The 17,018-nt window shown below is 40.8% G+C and overlaps 1 protein-coding gene across 20 annotated transcripts in view; it reads right to left on the bottom strand.

Annotated features, from left to right (window-relative positions):
* Positions 1-17,018, bottom strand: part of kcnt1b (potassium sodium-activated channel subfamily T member 1b) — a 77,680-nt gene that overhangs the window by 26,789 nt on the left and 33,873 nt on the right. For all 20 annotated transcript variants that reach the window (XM_047591230.1, XM_047591228.1, XM_047591229.1 and 17 more), the window contains 11 exons: positions 11,798-11,877; positions 10,619-10,724; positions 7,943-7,999; positions 7,772-7,820; positions 7,528-7,587; positions 5,373-5,447; positions 5,167-5,250; positions 3,970-4,064; positions 2,904-3,084; positions 1,888-2,052; positions 732-868 (listed from right to left, as the gene is read on the bottom strand). In XM_047591230.1, the coding sequence (XP_047447186.1) occupies positions 732-868; positions 1,888-2,052; positions 2,904-3,084; positions 3,970-4,064; positions 5,167-5,250; positions 5,373-5,447; positions 7,528-7,587; positions 7,772-7,820; positions 7,943-7,999; positions 10,619-10,724; positions 11,798-11,877 (1,089 nt within the window). The remainder of the gene's footprint in view (positions 1-731; positions 869-1,887; positions 2,053-2,903; positions 3,085-3,969; positions 4,065-5,166; positions 5,251-5,372; positions 5,448-7,527; positions 7,588-7,771; positions 7,821-7,942; positions 8,000-10,618; positions 10,725-11,797; positions 11,878-17,018) is intronic.

Genomic DNA, 17,018 nt, shown 5'->3' on the forward strand with positions numbered 1-17,018 from the left:
CGAGGAGACAAACAGATAAAGAAAGAGCAAAGCAAGATGAGACGTGGTCGCGGGTTGGTGGCTGTGAAAAACACAATTAATCAGACGTAAAATTCACTTTGGAATAGATCAATCCTGACAAGAAAAAAAAAAAAACAGCCACAAAGGTTAGCAGCCGCTTCCCTGCATGAAAACTATTTGCTTCAGTGTTTGCTGCACACATGAGGCATTCATACATATCCTCTGATCAGGAAATGCAATATGAAATGCGACAAGCTACCTGGCTCTCTTACATATCAGTGCACGAAACTGCCACATTTCATAAACACCTGCATGTTAAAGGAGGGAGGAATAAGTATTTCTACCCCATTAAACAGAGATCACATCACAATAATCCAAGTGGCTGCAAAACAACATCTGTCCGTGAGCAGCGAGATTCCCCCAGAGCCGCCGCAGAACTAGGATTGATGCGCCAGCGTCGTTTTGTATCGCACTGATGCAGGTCAAACATATTCTAAGTGCGATTTATCACAATTTCTTTTGCTGCCTGTGTGCGTGTCCTGTGTAGTGAGCAGACGATCAGTGTAGAGCGAAATCCCATTACACCGACGAGCAAGCAGAGGGCAGCCACGCCGACTTGTATCAGTGTCTCACGCTGCAGCGGCGCCTTGGCGGAGGAATTTAGATTTATCTGAGAAAGCGAGTCGTCTATTTTTATTAAAAGAAGGGGGAACACTCGCGCTTCCACTCACTTGGCTCTCATCAGGTCCTGGTCTTTGAGGGCGGATCCCTGCAGGTAGATCACTCTCTGGGACCACAGAGGGATCTGGAGGATTCGGCGGACCTGGATGTCTATCTCCGTGGGACAAAGGATCACCACGTAATAGTCCTGTGAGAGAAAGAAACTCCTTATTCAAATCAAATAACTTACAAACCATTAATAAAAAAACATCAACTATTTATATATGACTAAACCTGAGACCAACATCTGGCAACTGAGAAGGGACCAGAGAAAACTTATGAGCCGTAACATTATGAGCATCATTATGAGGTCTCCCTTGTGCCTCTAACTAAAAACTGATGGGATGTTGATTTCTTTGTGGATGATCCTACAGATATTTGATCAGTTTGGGATCTAGTGAATGCAAACAAATCAATTCTGTTGCTAATTAATAATTTATTACAGAATGTATGTTTTGTTTTGTTTTGTTTTTTTGAATTTTCTACTCTAATGGCAGTGAGATTAAAAATGTGTTTTTAATGGGAGTCAATGAGGCATTTTTGGCCATGACGGTGTCAAGAGGGATTAACTGGCACGACATAAAAACAAAAATACTAATGCAATCAAATCAATTTTGTTGCTAATATTTGACATATGCAAGATTCTAATCACCACCATTATTAAATAATAGATTAATAATACATTTTTGAGTTTTTCTTTCTGCTGGCATTTAAGTCTGATGGAAAGACGTGTAAGAATGATGTAGTCATTTATTTACAAAAAAAGGTCCAAATGAAATGCTAACATTACAGGATGCATGTTTGTTATACTTTAATATTAATGAGATTAAATGAAATGTGGTTTTAATGAAAGTCAATGAGGCATTTTTAGCCATGAAGTGTCCAGGCCGAGTCACTGACACTACATAACAAATGCAATGAAATGAATTTTGTTGCTAATCTGTCTGAGTGTCACTGCTATGAGGTGGGGGGTTCCTGGTCTGGTCTGGTCTAAGTGGGGGCTACATGTCTAAGTAACATCCACATGAATGAATGAATCCCAGGTCAAAAAGTTTCCCAGCGGAACACTGAATTGTCACAACATGCTCGATGTTATTTATTTCTCCCGTCTTTGGTCATAATGTCGTGTTTGAGCTAATCAAACATCATCCTGTGTTTTCGTGTCACCTGTAGTCTGGGGTGAGCGTAGAACTCGTTGAGGAAATCCATCAGCAGGTCTATCTTGAGCGAGCTGACGCACAACACCACGTGCTTCTCGGTCTGCGCCCGGTGGCGGCTGTAGTTCCCCCCCAGCTTCTGGCTCTCCATCCACAAGTAGGCCAGCTCCTCAAACTGACAATATGACGAAAACACACACGGACGGTGTCAAAAAACAACACAGACGAGGATATAGATTTGCTGTCTGGACCCAGGTGGAGAGAAAACTGGTGATGGATTAGTTTGCCAGCAGCAGCAGGAGCAGGAGGAGTTTCATTTCTATTTCTAACCCTATTTGCTCTGCAGAGACTGTAAACTTTTCAAGAGGTGTGAAGTGATGGGAGTGTGAGCTGTCTTAATACATGACTAACACAGCGTGTCATTCATCCCCATTAGAATACACAACTCTGTGGTTAAGCTAATGGTCTGGCTGATTTGCACACGAGACACTTTAGCTAATTATATGATGAGCTGCTTTAGTCCATAGTTCTTCATCAAAATCTTTGGTTGCACATGTTTGAAATAAAAAGAAAACTAATAATTGAACCTGTGTATTATTTGAATAGCTTAATATTGAATGTAAAATGATAATAATAATGTATATTTATAAATTACACTAGGCTGAGGCTGTAAATTTTACTTCTACCTCATGCTATTCTCATATTATTTTATTCTTATGTCTATGTCCCGTTCATATATGTTTTCTTATCTCGTAACTTCTCGGTTAATAATCTTGAATCTTGAATCTGGATCGTGAAGCGTGATTTTGGCCCGATTTGCAAACTTCTTCTTCTGCGAGAACATTATTAATTTTTCACTTCCCGTCCTGTCACTTTCGCAAGAGCTGCACAAAACCGACATTTAATATTTGATGACGGCCCACAAAGGTCCTCGCTAGAATTATTAATCACACGACCAAAATGAGGTTTGCGAGGTGAGTGACCCCTCGCTGTGGCAGACGCTGCTTTGATTTATTTAGCCGGTACCTGCAGAGGGAGGACGACCAGGGCGACGCAGATGAGAATGACGACCAGCAGCTTGGAGGGCCAGATCTGAGGAGTGACATCTCCGTAGCCCACGGTGGAGAAAGTGACGATGCAGAAGTAGAAGGAGTCAAACAAAGACAAGCTCTTCCCGGCTCTTTCTAGATGCTGGATCCCGCAAGCTCTGCATGGATAACAAGGAAACGTAACGGAGATCAGACGTGCAGCAGCTACGGGTGAAGATTAATTCAAATAAAACAATAATTGAAGACATCTCTGCTTCAGGTTTTTTAATTTAACCTGATCTGGACTGGATATCAGAATTCAATTTGCTCAACACCAAAGGGCAGCGGAGTCAATACGGCTCAGGCTCCTGCTCTGTGGTGACACCATCGATTGTTCAGTCGGTTCCAGTTCGTCGCTCCTGTTAATTCATTTGGGTTTTTCATGGGGATGTAATGAAAGACCCGGAGGCCGGAGGAACGAGGACGTGGCCGAGGTTTAAGAGGAGCTGTGGTGACATCAAGAGGCGACACCTCTGATTTAAGATAGAAATATACTTTTTTTTTTTTAATGAATGAGACGCGTTTCTCTGTTGTATTGGTTCATGTCAGTGATGCGTGTTCCATGATCCACAACATGAGATTCACAAATGCAACTTTATGAGTAATTTTAACACAAGGAAAATAATCCACAATTATTTTACTGCAAATACAAGTTTCAACTTTCAGGGGCTTGTTGTGCTTCGGTAGTTTGTGCATTAAAATGTGCATTCTTGATCATTTTGAGATGAATTTTACTCCAATAAATGCCAGCTGCTAACTTCCATTGAACTATTAGAAAGCTCTCTTTGTTTCATGACATCTTTTAGTCACTTTCATCAGAAGAACCGCACAACTTTGCCCCCTTCACTGTTCTAATAACGGCCTAAGGCACACTACGCTTTTAATCACTGTTTAGTTCATTTTATATGCTTCCTTCTTCCAAATAATCTGCAGGCAAGAATCATTTGTTGTCATCAATCATCATTATGTGTGCAGCTCCTGGCTGAAGTGGAGGTTGAACTCACCCGGTGAAAACCAGACAGAGTAAGGTGCAGATGAGGATGAAGACCTGGTTGAACATGGCCGAGTGGGTCCTCTGGATGGCGCGATGGAAATCATTCTGCACACAGGAAACCAGATAATCACACTGTTAAATCTGTAGCTGTGCATAAAAGAAAGACATTTTCCACTATTGGTTAGGAATTAAAATGTTAACTTCTCAACCAAAAAAATACCATAAATATCTGATATGAACATCTGCAAAATGTTTGTGGTGGAAAGATGCTCTAATAACATGTCGTGTAAATCCAGTCTCTTGGGCGGGGCTTTATATGCAGATGCACACTTAGTCTGAAAATTCCTGAAAATGATTGAATATTTGGGCCTGAAGTTGTTTGAGAGATTGATGTGTGCAGATTATTGGCACAAAGGTAACAAACAGACAGTAATAAATCTCAGGACGGCACAAGGGTTAACTCCCTCCTCTCTCCTGTGTTGGTATTTTGGTGCAGAAATCACTAATATTTCCATATTGTTCATCCATAAATCTCCATATGTGCTTATTCCTGACACCCCCCCCCCCCAAATGCAATCTCACATCTTGTTACTCCTACATCAGCATACTGTCCGTCTTGAAATGCAGCAGCTCACGACTCACTTTTAGGTTGCACCTTGTTAGCACGCTCCAGATTCTACCATCTGCCAACTACCACCTTGACACGTTGCTCTCCCTCAGTCGTGGTCTCATTTGAATCACGGCGAGAGCGAACGCTGCTCCAGCAGGACGTAATCTAATTGCTTTGAATTACACAGCAAGCCCAGTTTCCTGATGCTGCTGCTGCTGCTGCTGCTGAAATGTGGTTCCCAAATCTCTCATTTTCTGTCTAAAGTATAGGTCTGCTTTCCTCCAACACATGCAAAGGCTTCGATAATGAAGATCTAATGATATGAGAGTAAAAACCTGAAGAGGATAGTAGATAATCAGAGAGGATAGTAGCACTAGCACCATAAAGATGCATCAGCCCATAACACAAGATTGTCAGAAAACTAGGAAGAAAGAAATGAGCCTGCTCAGTTAAATCATATAAACCCACTCAGCCCTCACGCAGTATTAGATATGAGCTATAATACCTGCTGGACGTAGGATAATGTTACCTCAAAGCCTGCAATAGTTCGCTACATGTCTCCTTCAATACAGCTGCAGAATACGCAGATTTACTTACTATCATGTTCTCCAGGGCTCCTTTGGCTAACCAGCAGTTAAGAAACACCGGAACGAAGATATTTCTCAACGGGCGCCAGAAGATCTCAAGGAAAAAAGAAAAGAAAAATGTTATAAATGATAAAACTGGATGAGTGATATCAGGTCAACACAAAAGGCCAGTGGACAAACCTCCAGCACACTGCTCTGATAAAGTGGATTACTCACTGTGATAATAAATGGCACTGTATTGATCATCTCCAATATGAAGGATATCTGGAAGATCTGCTCCCAGATGTTCCCCTGGAAAAAGGAAATTGATGGGAAATAATTCAATGAACCAGTGAGAAGGGACGATGGGCCCAGTTCCAGTGATAATGGAGGACGTCAGCTGTTAATTACAGTTTTCCTAGGAAGTGTTAAGTGTGAGTGAGAGGAATCTGCTCATTCATTTCAATTATTATTTCTAAATAATTTGCGATCTTTTCTTTCTGGATTTCTACAACTTCATGAAGACTTCCCTCCTCTTTTATCTTTGTTTTGTATCTTTGCGTTGTATGTATTTAACACGACCCTGAATGAATAAAACCTCGACTCCTTCAACAAACAACAGAAGCACATTCAGCTCAGTTTTATTTATATAGCTTCTATATCAAGTCAATACGTCTCTGAACTAGAAGTGTTGCACAATGAGCGTATGGGATATTGCATGCTAATCACATATCGAGCTGAGTTCACAATCTGCAGTTGGTGGTGAATCTGGTCGATGGTGAGGTCATTAAAACAGCTCAGCGGAGACCGTTAAGAAAAAAAGAAAACTGTGACACCAAGTTCATCAGGAGCCCAGAAAAATAGAATATCGACGTTTGCCTCACATGAAACAAATGAGGCGCAATCCATAAACAACCCTCCCAGGAAAGAGGAAGGAAAAAGACATGGCTGGACTGTGTGTAATAAATAAATTCATAAAGGAGCAGCAGAAAGAAACTACTGGCGGAGAAGATGTGAAAGTTTTCCCAAAATATCTCTGTGTAATTGCTGCATTCAAATGGAAAACAAGTGTCTCCCTAATGTCTGAATGAATGCAGCAGCACATCAGATACAGGCTCCATAAATCTAAATCAACATCGTTTTAGTGCTAATGCATCGACGGCTTTGAAGTGTTCGTTGATTACGGCCCCATTTATGTCCATTAAAAAGAAAAGTGTTTCCAGTGTTTGAATCAGTGAAACAATCTCACACGTCATGAAGTATCATCACTTCTAAACTTGCATAATTCTCCCTCTTAAGCAGAGATGAGGTTTTGATGACTTGTGACTTGACAGAAAAAACTTGTGCTGCATGTGAAGGCGAACAGTGAACTGCAGAATGTTAAACGTGCAAAACAAAGATTTCGGACCGACTACGACGTCAGACTTTGTCCGGCATTTGAAGAACGATTCTACCGAGTACGTTCTGGTAAATTAGCTAATATTAGCCTGTTAGTTTCATAGTAGCCAATGTAGTTAGCTAACATTAGCTTGATACAGCATTTTCAGAACTTAAATGTAGTTTAAGGTAAATATATTTTTGAAACAATAAATATGGGTTTAAAACAGAATAGATTAAGTAGATGTGGAGTAAGTTAATAGATAAAAACACATTTAAACCATCGAGAACTAAATTGTCTTTCATCCTGTTTCTCGTTTTTGCTTCTGTTTCACAGATTTACAGAGTATGAAAAGATGAGCGTTATTCTTATTCTCCTCAGTTTCTCCAGACTCATCCTCTGGAAGCATATTCAACCAGGGAAGGAAATAATAATAAATAGTTTTAAGATGTGTTTGTGTTGTTTGATTCCATGTATTTTACTTTTAAAATGTCATACATTTCATTTTAAACAGGTTGGATAAATTGGTCAATAATATTATTTGACAATTTTCTCTTTATTAAGACCAGCTTGTAATAATGTGACTCTATAATGTGAATAAATATCTGTTAAGGTTATTATCACTGAATGAGGCAACGACACAATGAACCAAGTCTACGTTGCACTAATGAAAGAACAAATTAGAGTGAAATATATATTAAGTTACACAGAAGTGTGAATATGAATGTGTTGATGAGATGAGGGAGGAGCCCGTATGTTCTGAGACTGATGTTAATTCAAATTTAACTTCTCGTTAAAGTCATTGCATGTGCAGATTTAAGAAGCCCACATAAATAAAACACAAACGGCACCGACAGGTCTGCAAAGAAACTAGCTTCTGAGTTCAGAGTGATTGATGTATGAGTTTAAATTTCATGAAAACTAAAGAGTTGTGTCCTTGTGCCTTTAGAAATGCTGCACTCGAACAAACATGGATTAATGAGGAAAAGCATGCTACGTGAACCAATCCCTTACCTTGTAACTGAGATATGTGATAAGCATAGTCTCCAAGAAACTGATTAAGGCCACTGTCACCTAGAGCAGAGGACAGAAGGAGACAAATGAACCCCACGAATACAGACTAATTTCTCCCGGCTCTTCATCCGTCATTGGGGAACTAGCTTCCTCTTCAACGCTTTCATCTAATAGATGGCTGCTGTTGTATTTGCCGGATGAATCTGATTTATGTGCACTCTCCTCCCAAAGTTATTAGTCTCACCTGTATCGCCCATACAGATTCCAATCTGTTCACCCAGAAAATCAGACGCCTGTCAAAAAAAAAAACAAAAAAAAACAAACTCAAACTTCACCGTCTCCTCTTCATTATAGTAACACAGAAACCGAACAGACTTTAAGGATTAAATTCCTGTTTTTTTTGACAGAAACATACCAGTCGATTTCAAGGGACTCTGTTGTATTATTCCAACTGTTGTTGCGAGATATTGCACTACAGAAACAGAATGTAGAGGAGGAAACACAAAAACAGCTTAGAAATGTGTGGGCGTGACGGGAAACGGACCCACTGGGAAACATTTCCACCGTAGATCATCAGGACAAACTCAACACAATGTGGAAAATCTACACTGAAAAGAAATCAACTTAATATAATTTATATAAATAAGGAAGAGTAGGAAAAAAGGTTCCTGGGGCCTCATTTATCAACCGTGCGTACGAACAAGATGTGTGCACAAAGAGAGCGTAAGCGCATTTCAACACAAAGTATTTATCAATTTGAATTTGTACTTAGAAAACTGCAAATTTAAGCACAACTCTGACCGTGCGTACACACAAAACCTAGTGGAGAAACAGTGGAACTACACATAAAACGCATTAAGAGAGTTGCAGTGTTCAGCAGCATCTCAAACTTCACAAGTAACCGCATGCAGCCGTTTCCCCTGATAATAAAAATGCTCTATTGGTAATTTAGTGGTGGGACAACTTGAAAAGAAAAGTTGAAGTACAAGCATGATTGCTTATCTTTCACTGTTGAAGGATTTTAAGTGATTTAAAACCCATCTCCAGTCATCTTTGGAAAGTGAGAAATTTCCAATTGAAAGTGTGCGTGGGAAAATAATCTTATTAATTTAACATTTGTGACATTATGCATCAATCTGTTTCAGTTCATTTGCAGTAAAGTGTTTGCGATGTTCGTCAGATGATCCTCGATTTCATCTATAGATTTGGTGGTTTTTCTCCACCGCTCTGGAGCTCAGGAGGGACTGGTCCTCTTTGTCTTTGCCATCAAAAAAAGTCCCTGCACGCGTTTCTGAATGCAAATGACCCGAACCATGCAACAGTAGTATTCCAGCCTTTTTCTCAGAAATGCGCCTGTTTGGGACGTACCCAAAGTGAACTGAATGCTGCTAATGAACAGTTTGGAGCTTGTGCATGTTCTTGGTCTCCTTTAAAAGACAAGACTCTGACATTTCTATCACAAAAGTCAGAATCACTCTAAGTGGTTTTGTTCTTGAGGAATCAAAGTTCTCACACAGTTAAAAATAAGAAGTTGTTGGGTTCGCCTGAAATTTTTTTGCAGAGGAAACTGAGGACAGATCTCATCTGGTTAACACAAGATTATCATAGCATAAAGTCTTACTTACTTCCAGTTCAAACTGCATATAAAAATGACCAAAACTGAGTTTCTTTTACCCTTTTGTCTGAGGGTGTAACCAGGCGTTTCCGGTGCCATTTGGACACATTTTGAATAAAAAGGCCAGAACTTTTGAACACTTCAACGTACAGTCATAATCCTGGGCTCCACTGGAAGGTGACACTCAGAGGAATTATGTTTTATAACTATTAGAGCAACGGATACAGAGTTAGTGAAGTCAAATCACATTTTTTGCATCGTTTCTCGTTTGAAATTACGCACAGACGTCCAGCTCTAATAACAGGTCTGTCTGCCCGTCAACCGAACTATACCAGGTATCTCCTTCTTTATCCAAGATGTTGAAATAGCTCTTTGTGGATTTTTATGGAACTAAAAGTAGTTTTGGGACTGAATATACGACTGAAATGGACAGTTTGGACCCTCAGCGATATAAACGGAGCGTTTTGACCTGGATAATACTGACTGTTGGATCGATATGAGGCTCTTCTGGTGAGTTTATGCTCGTTTTTATTGGGCTTATATAATTGAAATCAGAAGAAACTGAGCTTTCCAACGACATATTTCATGCAGCATTTGCTCAAACACAACTCGTGTACAGAGCTCCGGTTTGTCAAAAAACTACTGCCGTCCCACATACGACCCAGCGGAACATTAGGTGGGATTTATCATCACCGATTACTTATTAGTGTGCGTAGGACCGGTGTCCATACGTTCGATAGATACAGACTTTTTTGTATTTAGACACGTTCTAAATTTCATTCCTATGACAGAATTTAGAACCTTTTCTACACACGGTTTGATAAATGAGGCCCCTGGTCTGGTCTGGTCTGGTCTGGTCTAGATGGGGGCTACATGTCTAAGAAACATCCACATCAATGAATAAATACCAGGTCCAAAAGTTTCCCAGCAGAAACAGTGAATTGTCACAAGATGGTTTAAATGTTACTTACTTCTCGCCTCAAATAACCTACACGTATCTAAAGACTAGTGTTTCTAGACTGAAAATCAAACAGATATTTTGCCTTGGTTTCAGATGTTTCACCTTGGTTAGATTTCACTGGTTGTGGTGCACATCCTCCACATGGTTCCACAGGACGAGCAACTTAGCTTTGCTCTGTCTCAGTCACTGCATGTGCTCAATTATACACCCGACTGAACTATTATACCCAAAACTCAGATGCTGGAATTATGATTTAAAAATCTGCTCTCCTGATGTCTTTCACATTTGTTCTCTGATGCACATGCCAACGGGAACATATTTTGTGAAGGAATCCTCTGGCTTGCACCGAGTAACCTGGTTTTCATCTATCACCCAGAAAATGATACGATGGACAGCATTAGAAGCAATAAGAGACCTTTTCTGGACGTTTTCCTTTTCTGAATATCTTAAATTCCTCTCAGGGTTTTCTTCTTAATTTCTCACAGAGGTGAACAGGTGAAAAGTGCGTCTCTCACCTTATGTTGCCAGCGATCTCCGTGGGGTTTTCCAGGCTGACTCTAACGATGTAGAGGACACAGGTGAGAATCTTCAGGGAGAAGTTGAACAAGCGGATTCTGAGGCCTACGGAGCGGCAGACACAAACGCTGATGTGATAATCTCCTCGTTCACCATCAGCCTGCAATTAAGGCTCCTGCACTTTCTTCACACTTGTCTATTGAAGCGAGTCTTGTGCTGACCACAGATGCAGCTACATCGCTCCGTATTAGAGATCTGTCTCTGCTTGAGCTGTGGATAAAATGTCTTCAGCCCTGAGGCATAACTAATGCAGCTCCGTGCTGCTCTGACACCCTGTCACAAGTGATTCCCTCTGAACTTTCAAATCCTCCGAGAATAAAATGAAAATAACCCCATCACGCTGAAGGACTTCAAGAGTCTTTAGAAATGACTGGTGCCGTTACAAATCTAATCTGGATAAAAACAAAAACTTGTCTCGTTAGCCAGAGGGTGTTGTTATGCTAGCAGCTGTTTCCCATCACCCTTGTGTGGCGTCACCTAATCTTTAGATCCCTTCGCGTGAAACTTGCATCGATGTTAAAATGATTAGAAACTGGACAAAACCAACGGGAAATAGAGCGACAGTCGCCTGCGGCCGAGGGTGACATTTTCATTAGAGTCACACGTCAACGAGCCGAGGAGAAGACAGCGCAGCCGGGGCGGTGCATATTTTAACGGCATGTTCTACCAGGGAATCAACAACACTTGTATAGTGGACATTTGTATAACTACATGCAAACGAGATGACTTCCAGTCACAAAGCACCAAACTGCAGAGCAGAGCCGCACTGTGACGTCTTATCGTCCTAATGACAAGAAGACGCTGCAGCCTCTTATTTGCCTCTCGGTGTATGAGCCATAATCTCCCATGCACGCTGGGCCACAGTGTGCACCCCCCCCTCCCCACAAAACATGACAATGAGATGGCTAATGTAATGACCAAAAAAAAAAACCCTAACTGAGACAGAAATTGGATATGCACCATCACCCACGGCAATTTCCTACATTACGCTTTTATTTGTCCGCTCAGAGCACATCTGGTGGCAGCAGGCCTCTTATTATTTTACAAGACAATGGTGGTTGTCGAAGCCCCCCCCCTCCCCGTCCCCGTCCCCGTCCCGTCCCATCGACTGTACTTACTTGACCTTTGGTTTTTGATGAAGAAAAGCTTCAGCCTCTCCTTGAAGGTGTTTTCGTTGACATAGAACTCTACCTGCACTCTGTGGGGAGAAGCGACACGGTGAATGCACAGAGGATTAACATCTAAGCAGATTCACGGTGACATTCAGGTGGATTACGACTCTTTAAGATCCTCATACCACAACATAATATCCGCGTTTCAGGATTTACACCAAAAAACATAATTTTCCCCTCAAGATCCAACTTTAAATGTTCAGTTCAGCGCTAAGGTTTCTCACTCAAAACACCAAAAACCAGACACACAGTCTCACTTTACAGTCTAATGATGCAACAGCAACATCCTCGTAAATTAATACATGAATAAAAAATTAAATATCCCAAAAAGCTGCGCAGGCCTTTTCCCAGCGTTTATCTTCTGTTCCCATCAGCAGCATTAACCACAGACGACCCTGGGTTTTAATGTGCAGCAGCACCGGTGCTTTGTTCAATGATGAAAACTACCCCATAAATACAGAGCTGCTCACGAAAGCCGCCAACACTGATGGTGATGCACTTGTTGTGATGCATATGCATAATGTAATAACATGACACGTGCTGAATGTACAATCTATAGTCAGGGCTGTTAAATGTTCAAGTACATGGATCCAAACCAGGGACGCGTGTCTGTGGGATAATATGTGTAATAATGATGTAAATTTAAATAAATTTGAATAATTGTCCATTGGTCTGAGCTGTGAAGGTGATTTCCACATGATTCCAGTCACTTTCATCATTTTTATTTCATGCATTTCTTGTTCAGACTTTTCATACTGTAGTTAATGTATTTTATGTGTGTGTGTGTGTGTGTGTGTGTGTGTGTGTAACATATCTAATCTTTGTCATCTGACATTACCTCTACCTAACGGAAGAGGGCGCTATTGAGCAACTGGGCAACTTACTGGAGTAATTTTTTTTCTCTATCACAGTTAAAAATTGAACTTATCAAAACCTGTCGTAGAAAGTGTCAAATAATGGAAGAGCTTTCGATTAAGGTCGAGATTGGTTTTAAATTCAAATAGTTTTTTCTTGTGGTCTCATTCCTGCTTCATCATTTACTTTCTGTAACCATTCGTCCTCTGGAGGATCTGCCCTCTGTGTATATATAGTCCTGCCTTTCCCTTTGTTCCTGGTTGTGTCGTTTTTGTCTCTGTGTTTTTTGTCCTGTAGCCATGTTTCTGTGCCTTTTGTTAAATGTCGTGGCCTCGTCACCTTTTTGTCCTGAAACCTCCATCATCCCCTGACACAATGTTGTTCTTCGTTATTAATTTGTTTTGAGTATTTTTTGTTAGTTTTTTTCCCTCTCCAGCACTTTACGTATCTTGTGTTTCTTCTACGTTATTGTCTCTGTATTAAGGTGTAAATAAATAAATACAAACACGTATAAACAATGTAAATTTATCATCCTCTGTTGGTCAAGTATGTCCCTCAGCTAAATGTATATAATGAAATCTGATATAAGACATGAAACATAATCAGTTAGTGTGGAAGCAGCCAAACGGTTCTTTATTGTTCCTTCTGTGCCAGTGTAAGTGAGATACGTAAACATTATCGTAGCTAAATGTAGAAGATAAATTATGCATAAAGTCAAACTCACTATTTTCTTCATGAATAGACAGTGTTTCCAGGTTTGCACAGGTCATGTGGTGTCAATCCAAGAGCAGAAAAAAACTGCATGATGAGGACTGTTCATTATACGTTCACTTGCCGCTTTATTAGGAACACCTGTTTAATTGCTTGTTAGCACAAATAGCTAATCAGCCAATCACATGGCTGCGATTCAATGCATTTAGTCATGTAGAGGTGATGAAGACAACTTGCTGAAGTTCAAACCGAGCATCAGAATGACTTTGAACGTGGTCTGGTTGTTGGTTGTTGGTCTGAATAATTCAGAAACTGTTGATCTACTGAGATTTACACAAACAACCATCTCTAGAGTTTAACAGAGAATGGTCTGGAAAAAGAGAAAACGTCCAGTGAGCAGCAGTTATTGATGCGAGAGGTCAGAGGAGAATGGGTCGACTGGTTGGAGATGATAGAAAGGCAACAGTAACTCAAATAACCACTGGTTCCAACCAAGGAATGCAGAAAACCATCTCTGAACGTCCAATAAGTGGGGACATGAGAAGACAGTCTGGTTTATACTGGAGACAGAAGTGTGCAGAGCTATTAAAGATGTGAGCAGATGTAATGGACGTTAATATGCTTGGTGTGTGGTAGCTACAGAAGTGTGGAGGCGGGTAATGAGGTCGGACTATTATCTTTTCCGTTTCTGTAACGTGCAGCGCTTGTTGTCTCTAATGAGTGGGACAGGGAACACGAAGGGTCACAGCAGAAACCCCTCAGAGTCTTACCCACCGTCTGACACCATGAACACAGGGTGCAAGAAAAAGACGAGGGAGGAGAGGATTGTGAGGAGAGGGCAATTACAGCAGCCGGCTATATGTGCAGATAACGAGTGTAGGTGGAAGAAAGAACGTGATATAGGAGCCATCCCCTCTCCCCCCTTCTTCCTGCTCTATCGCCATAGAGACCACTTCAAGGGCGGGAAACATTCACTGACATGTCTGTGTGTTATCTTCTCCCAGACCGAGGGATTAGAGAAACACACACATTTTTGTGTATAGGAGACTCCATATAAAAAGTCCTTCCTAACCCAAGCACACAGCTACAGATGCCTCCCTTCATACAAAACAAAAAGATAAACCCGAAACTCCAAAACCAATGATAGAAGAGTCCAGTGCTGATATATTAAAGGTCCCATATTATACATTTTTTCATCATTTTCATATATGTGTCAGAGGTCCAACATCGTTGTTTTCAAAGTGTATTACTGCAAATTCAGCCTTGGTCTTAAATTTCAGTCAATCATAAAGTGGCTCCACTGAGCTCTGCTGAGAACAGGCTGATTCTGTGTCTGTACCTTTAAATGCTAATGAGCTGTGCCTGGCCACGCCCACTCCACACCCCTCTCAGGGAGAGGATGCCCATGCGTTAATGTTTTACGGAGGATTTATGACTACGGCTGGTAGAATCTGACCCAGAAGGAGAGGTTCCTGAAGAGGTTCAGACTCTGCGGCTGCATTTATTCCCGCTCTTAACGCTGCGATAAGAATGAAATGCATCATGATCGGGTCATTTACTATATGGAGGGTTTTCATCAGAAGTCCAGAAGTCACCATGTCGCCAACAAAGCACACAGACTGAAGCAGATTACCTCCGAGCAATCGAGTGCCTCCAACACGGCGACTTCTGGATTTATGACATTCTGTAAAAAGCCTCTATTTCCTCTAATAGCGGCCGATTCAATTCAATTAATAGCTGGGATTCTTATAATGGTCGGAGGTTTATAATGGTTTACACAAACAAATAAACTCAAATAGACTCAAACAGAGGAAGCTGCAAAATATTTAATATTGACACACGAAGAAAAGTTGCCATAAATGCTTCATGTTTGTGCAGTAGTAGTTTTTTCCTCGTCAATTTGCCCAATAAATGGACCCTGTTTATTTCAGGGTGATACAGTGGTGTCATTTTTAAAGCTTAAGCGTTTATTAATCCTGCTGTTGTGTCTATGGTTTCCCTGTCTAAAAAAAAAAAAAAAAATAGCAGAGTAAATTAGAAGTTATCTACTTGAATATGTGCTAATTTGCATAAATGTAAAGACTCGTTTTATTTTCTCCTATAATGGTTCATCACATTTTATTCGAACGTAATAAAAACTATGAGCTTTCAGTTTAAGAGTGTTTCAGAGTGCTAGCCGTGCTAGCTGCAGGATGCACTGACTTTATTTAAATTTTTTATCATGTTTTTATTTTAAAGGCCCTGATGGACGTTGTTATAGGCAAATCATTGTCACCAGGCAACAGAGAGACAATCTACACAAACTTTTCAAGATTCATGCAAAGTTGCAAACCCTGTTGGTGTAAAGTTCTCGTTAATGAATCAATTAAACAAATGTCCCCATAATTTATAATCACCACAGCTTTGCCACTGATCTAAATCTTCATCAGTTCATCTTGTCTCTGTGTATCTGAGGCTATAAATACCTCGTTCTCCTACCAGAGACGACTTCCAGTAGATGCAGACCTACAGCGTTACCTTTTAAGAGCCTGCTCTCCTTTGGCATCGCTCTCGTCTGCAACACATCACCACCAACGTGTGGACACGAGCCACAAACACGAGCGCTTTGCCAAATCAGGATGTCTGAGAGGAGCCGTAACAGGCTGAGAAGACGCACTAGGTGTAGCTACTTGGCAAGAAAGTCAGTCAGTACACCGATCAGCCATAACATTATGACCTAATGTTGTGTAGGTCTCCATTGTGCCTCCAAAACTGTTGTGACTCATCAGAGAACGGACACATTTGGAAACACAATGTTGTTATTGTGGGTCATTTGAGGGGAGGGGTCAAACTTGATCAGTTTGGGATCTAGTGAATCTGGAGGCCAGGTCAACACCTTGTGCTGTTCGTGTTTTTTGAGTTGTTACTAAAATATACACAAACTGAAAAGGTACAGGCTGAAGCCTTGGCTTATCGTGCCTTTCCTTTTTACTATATATTCCAATTTTGTCAACTACCTTTCATAAAAAAGGAGCAAACATTCCTGAAAACGTAGCCAGAAACACACATTAAACAAGCATATTATTGTTCACTTTGTACATAATTTGCGCAGTTTTAACCAGATCAATGATTTTAAGGACCTGTGAATTGATGATTAGTAGAAGTTTGTGTGTGTTTTTGTGTATGTGTGTGTAAGGGAGTGTTATTGCTGTGGGGTTAGGTTCTACATGTTTGCCAGGTCCAAAAGTTTCCCAGCAGAATGGACAAGATGGTTTAAATGTTATTCAATTCTCCTGTCAGTGGTTATAATGCTTTGGCTGATCAGTGTAGCAGCTAATGTGAAAAATTATTTAATCTGATTGGCAGGAGCTGAGATCAACACACACACACACACACACACACACACACAGTTTGATGCACCTTCACCTGAGACACTGAGCTTCAACAACTGTCGGGTCGACTTCTAAATAAACATCAAACAGCTTGTTGATTAAAGGCCAGGAAAAAAAAAATAGTGTCAAGCACCTGCCAGCTGCTCCGTGCCATGCGGAGTATTTGTCAGAGTATTGTCGGACTGAACCCTGGTGAACCTAGTAGGGGTTGTGTGTCGCGGTTATGTCAG

This window comes from Mugil cephalus, chromosome 8 (assembly GCF_022458985.1).
Source record: "Mugil cephalus isolate CIBA_MC_2020 chromosome 8, CIBA_Mcephalus_1.1, whole genome shotgun sequence".
Classification (NCBI taxonomy): Eukaryota; Metazoa; Chordata; class Actinopteri; order Mugiliformes; family Mugilidae; genus Mugil; species Mugil cephalus.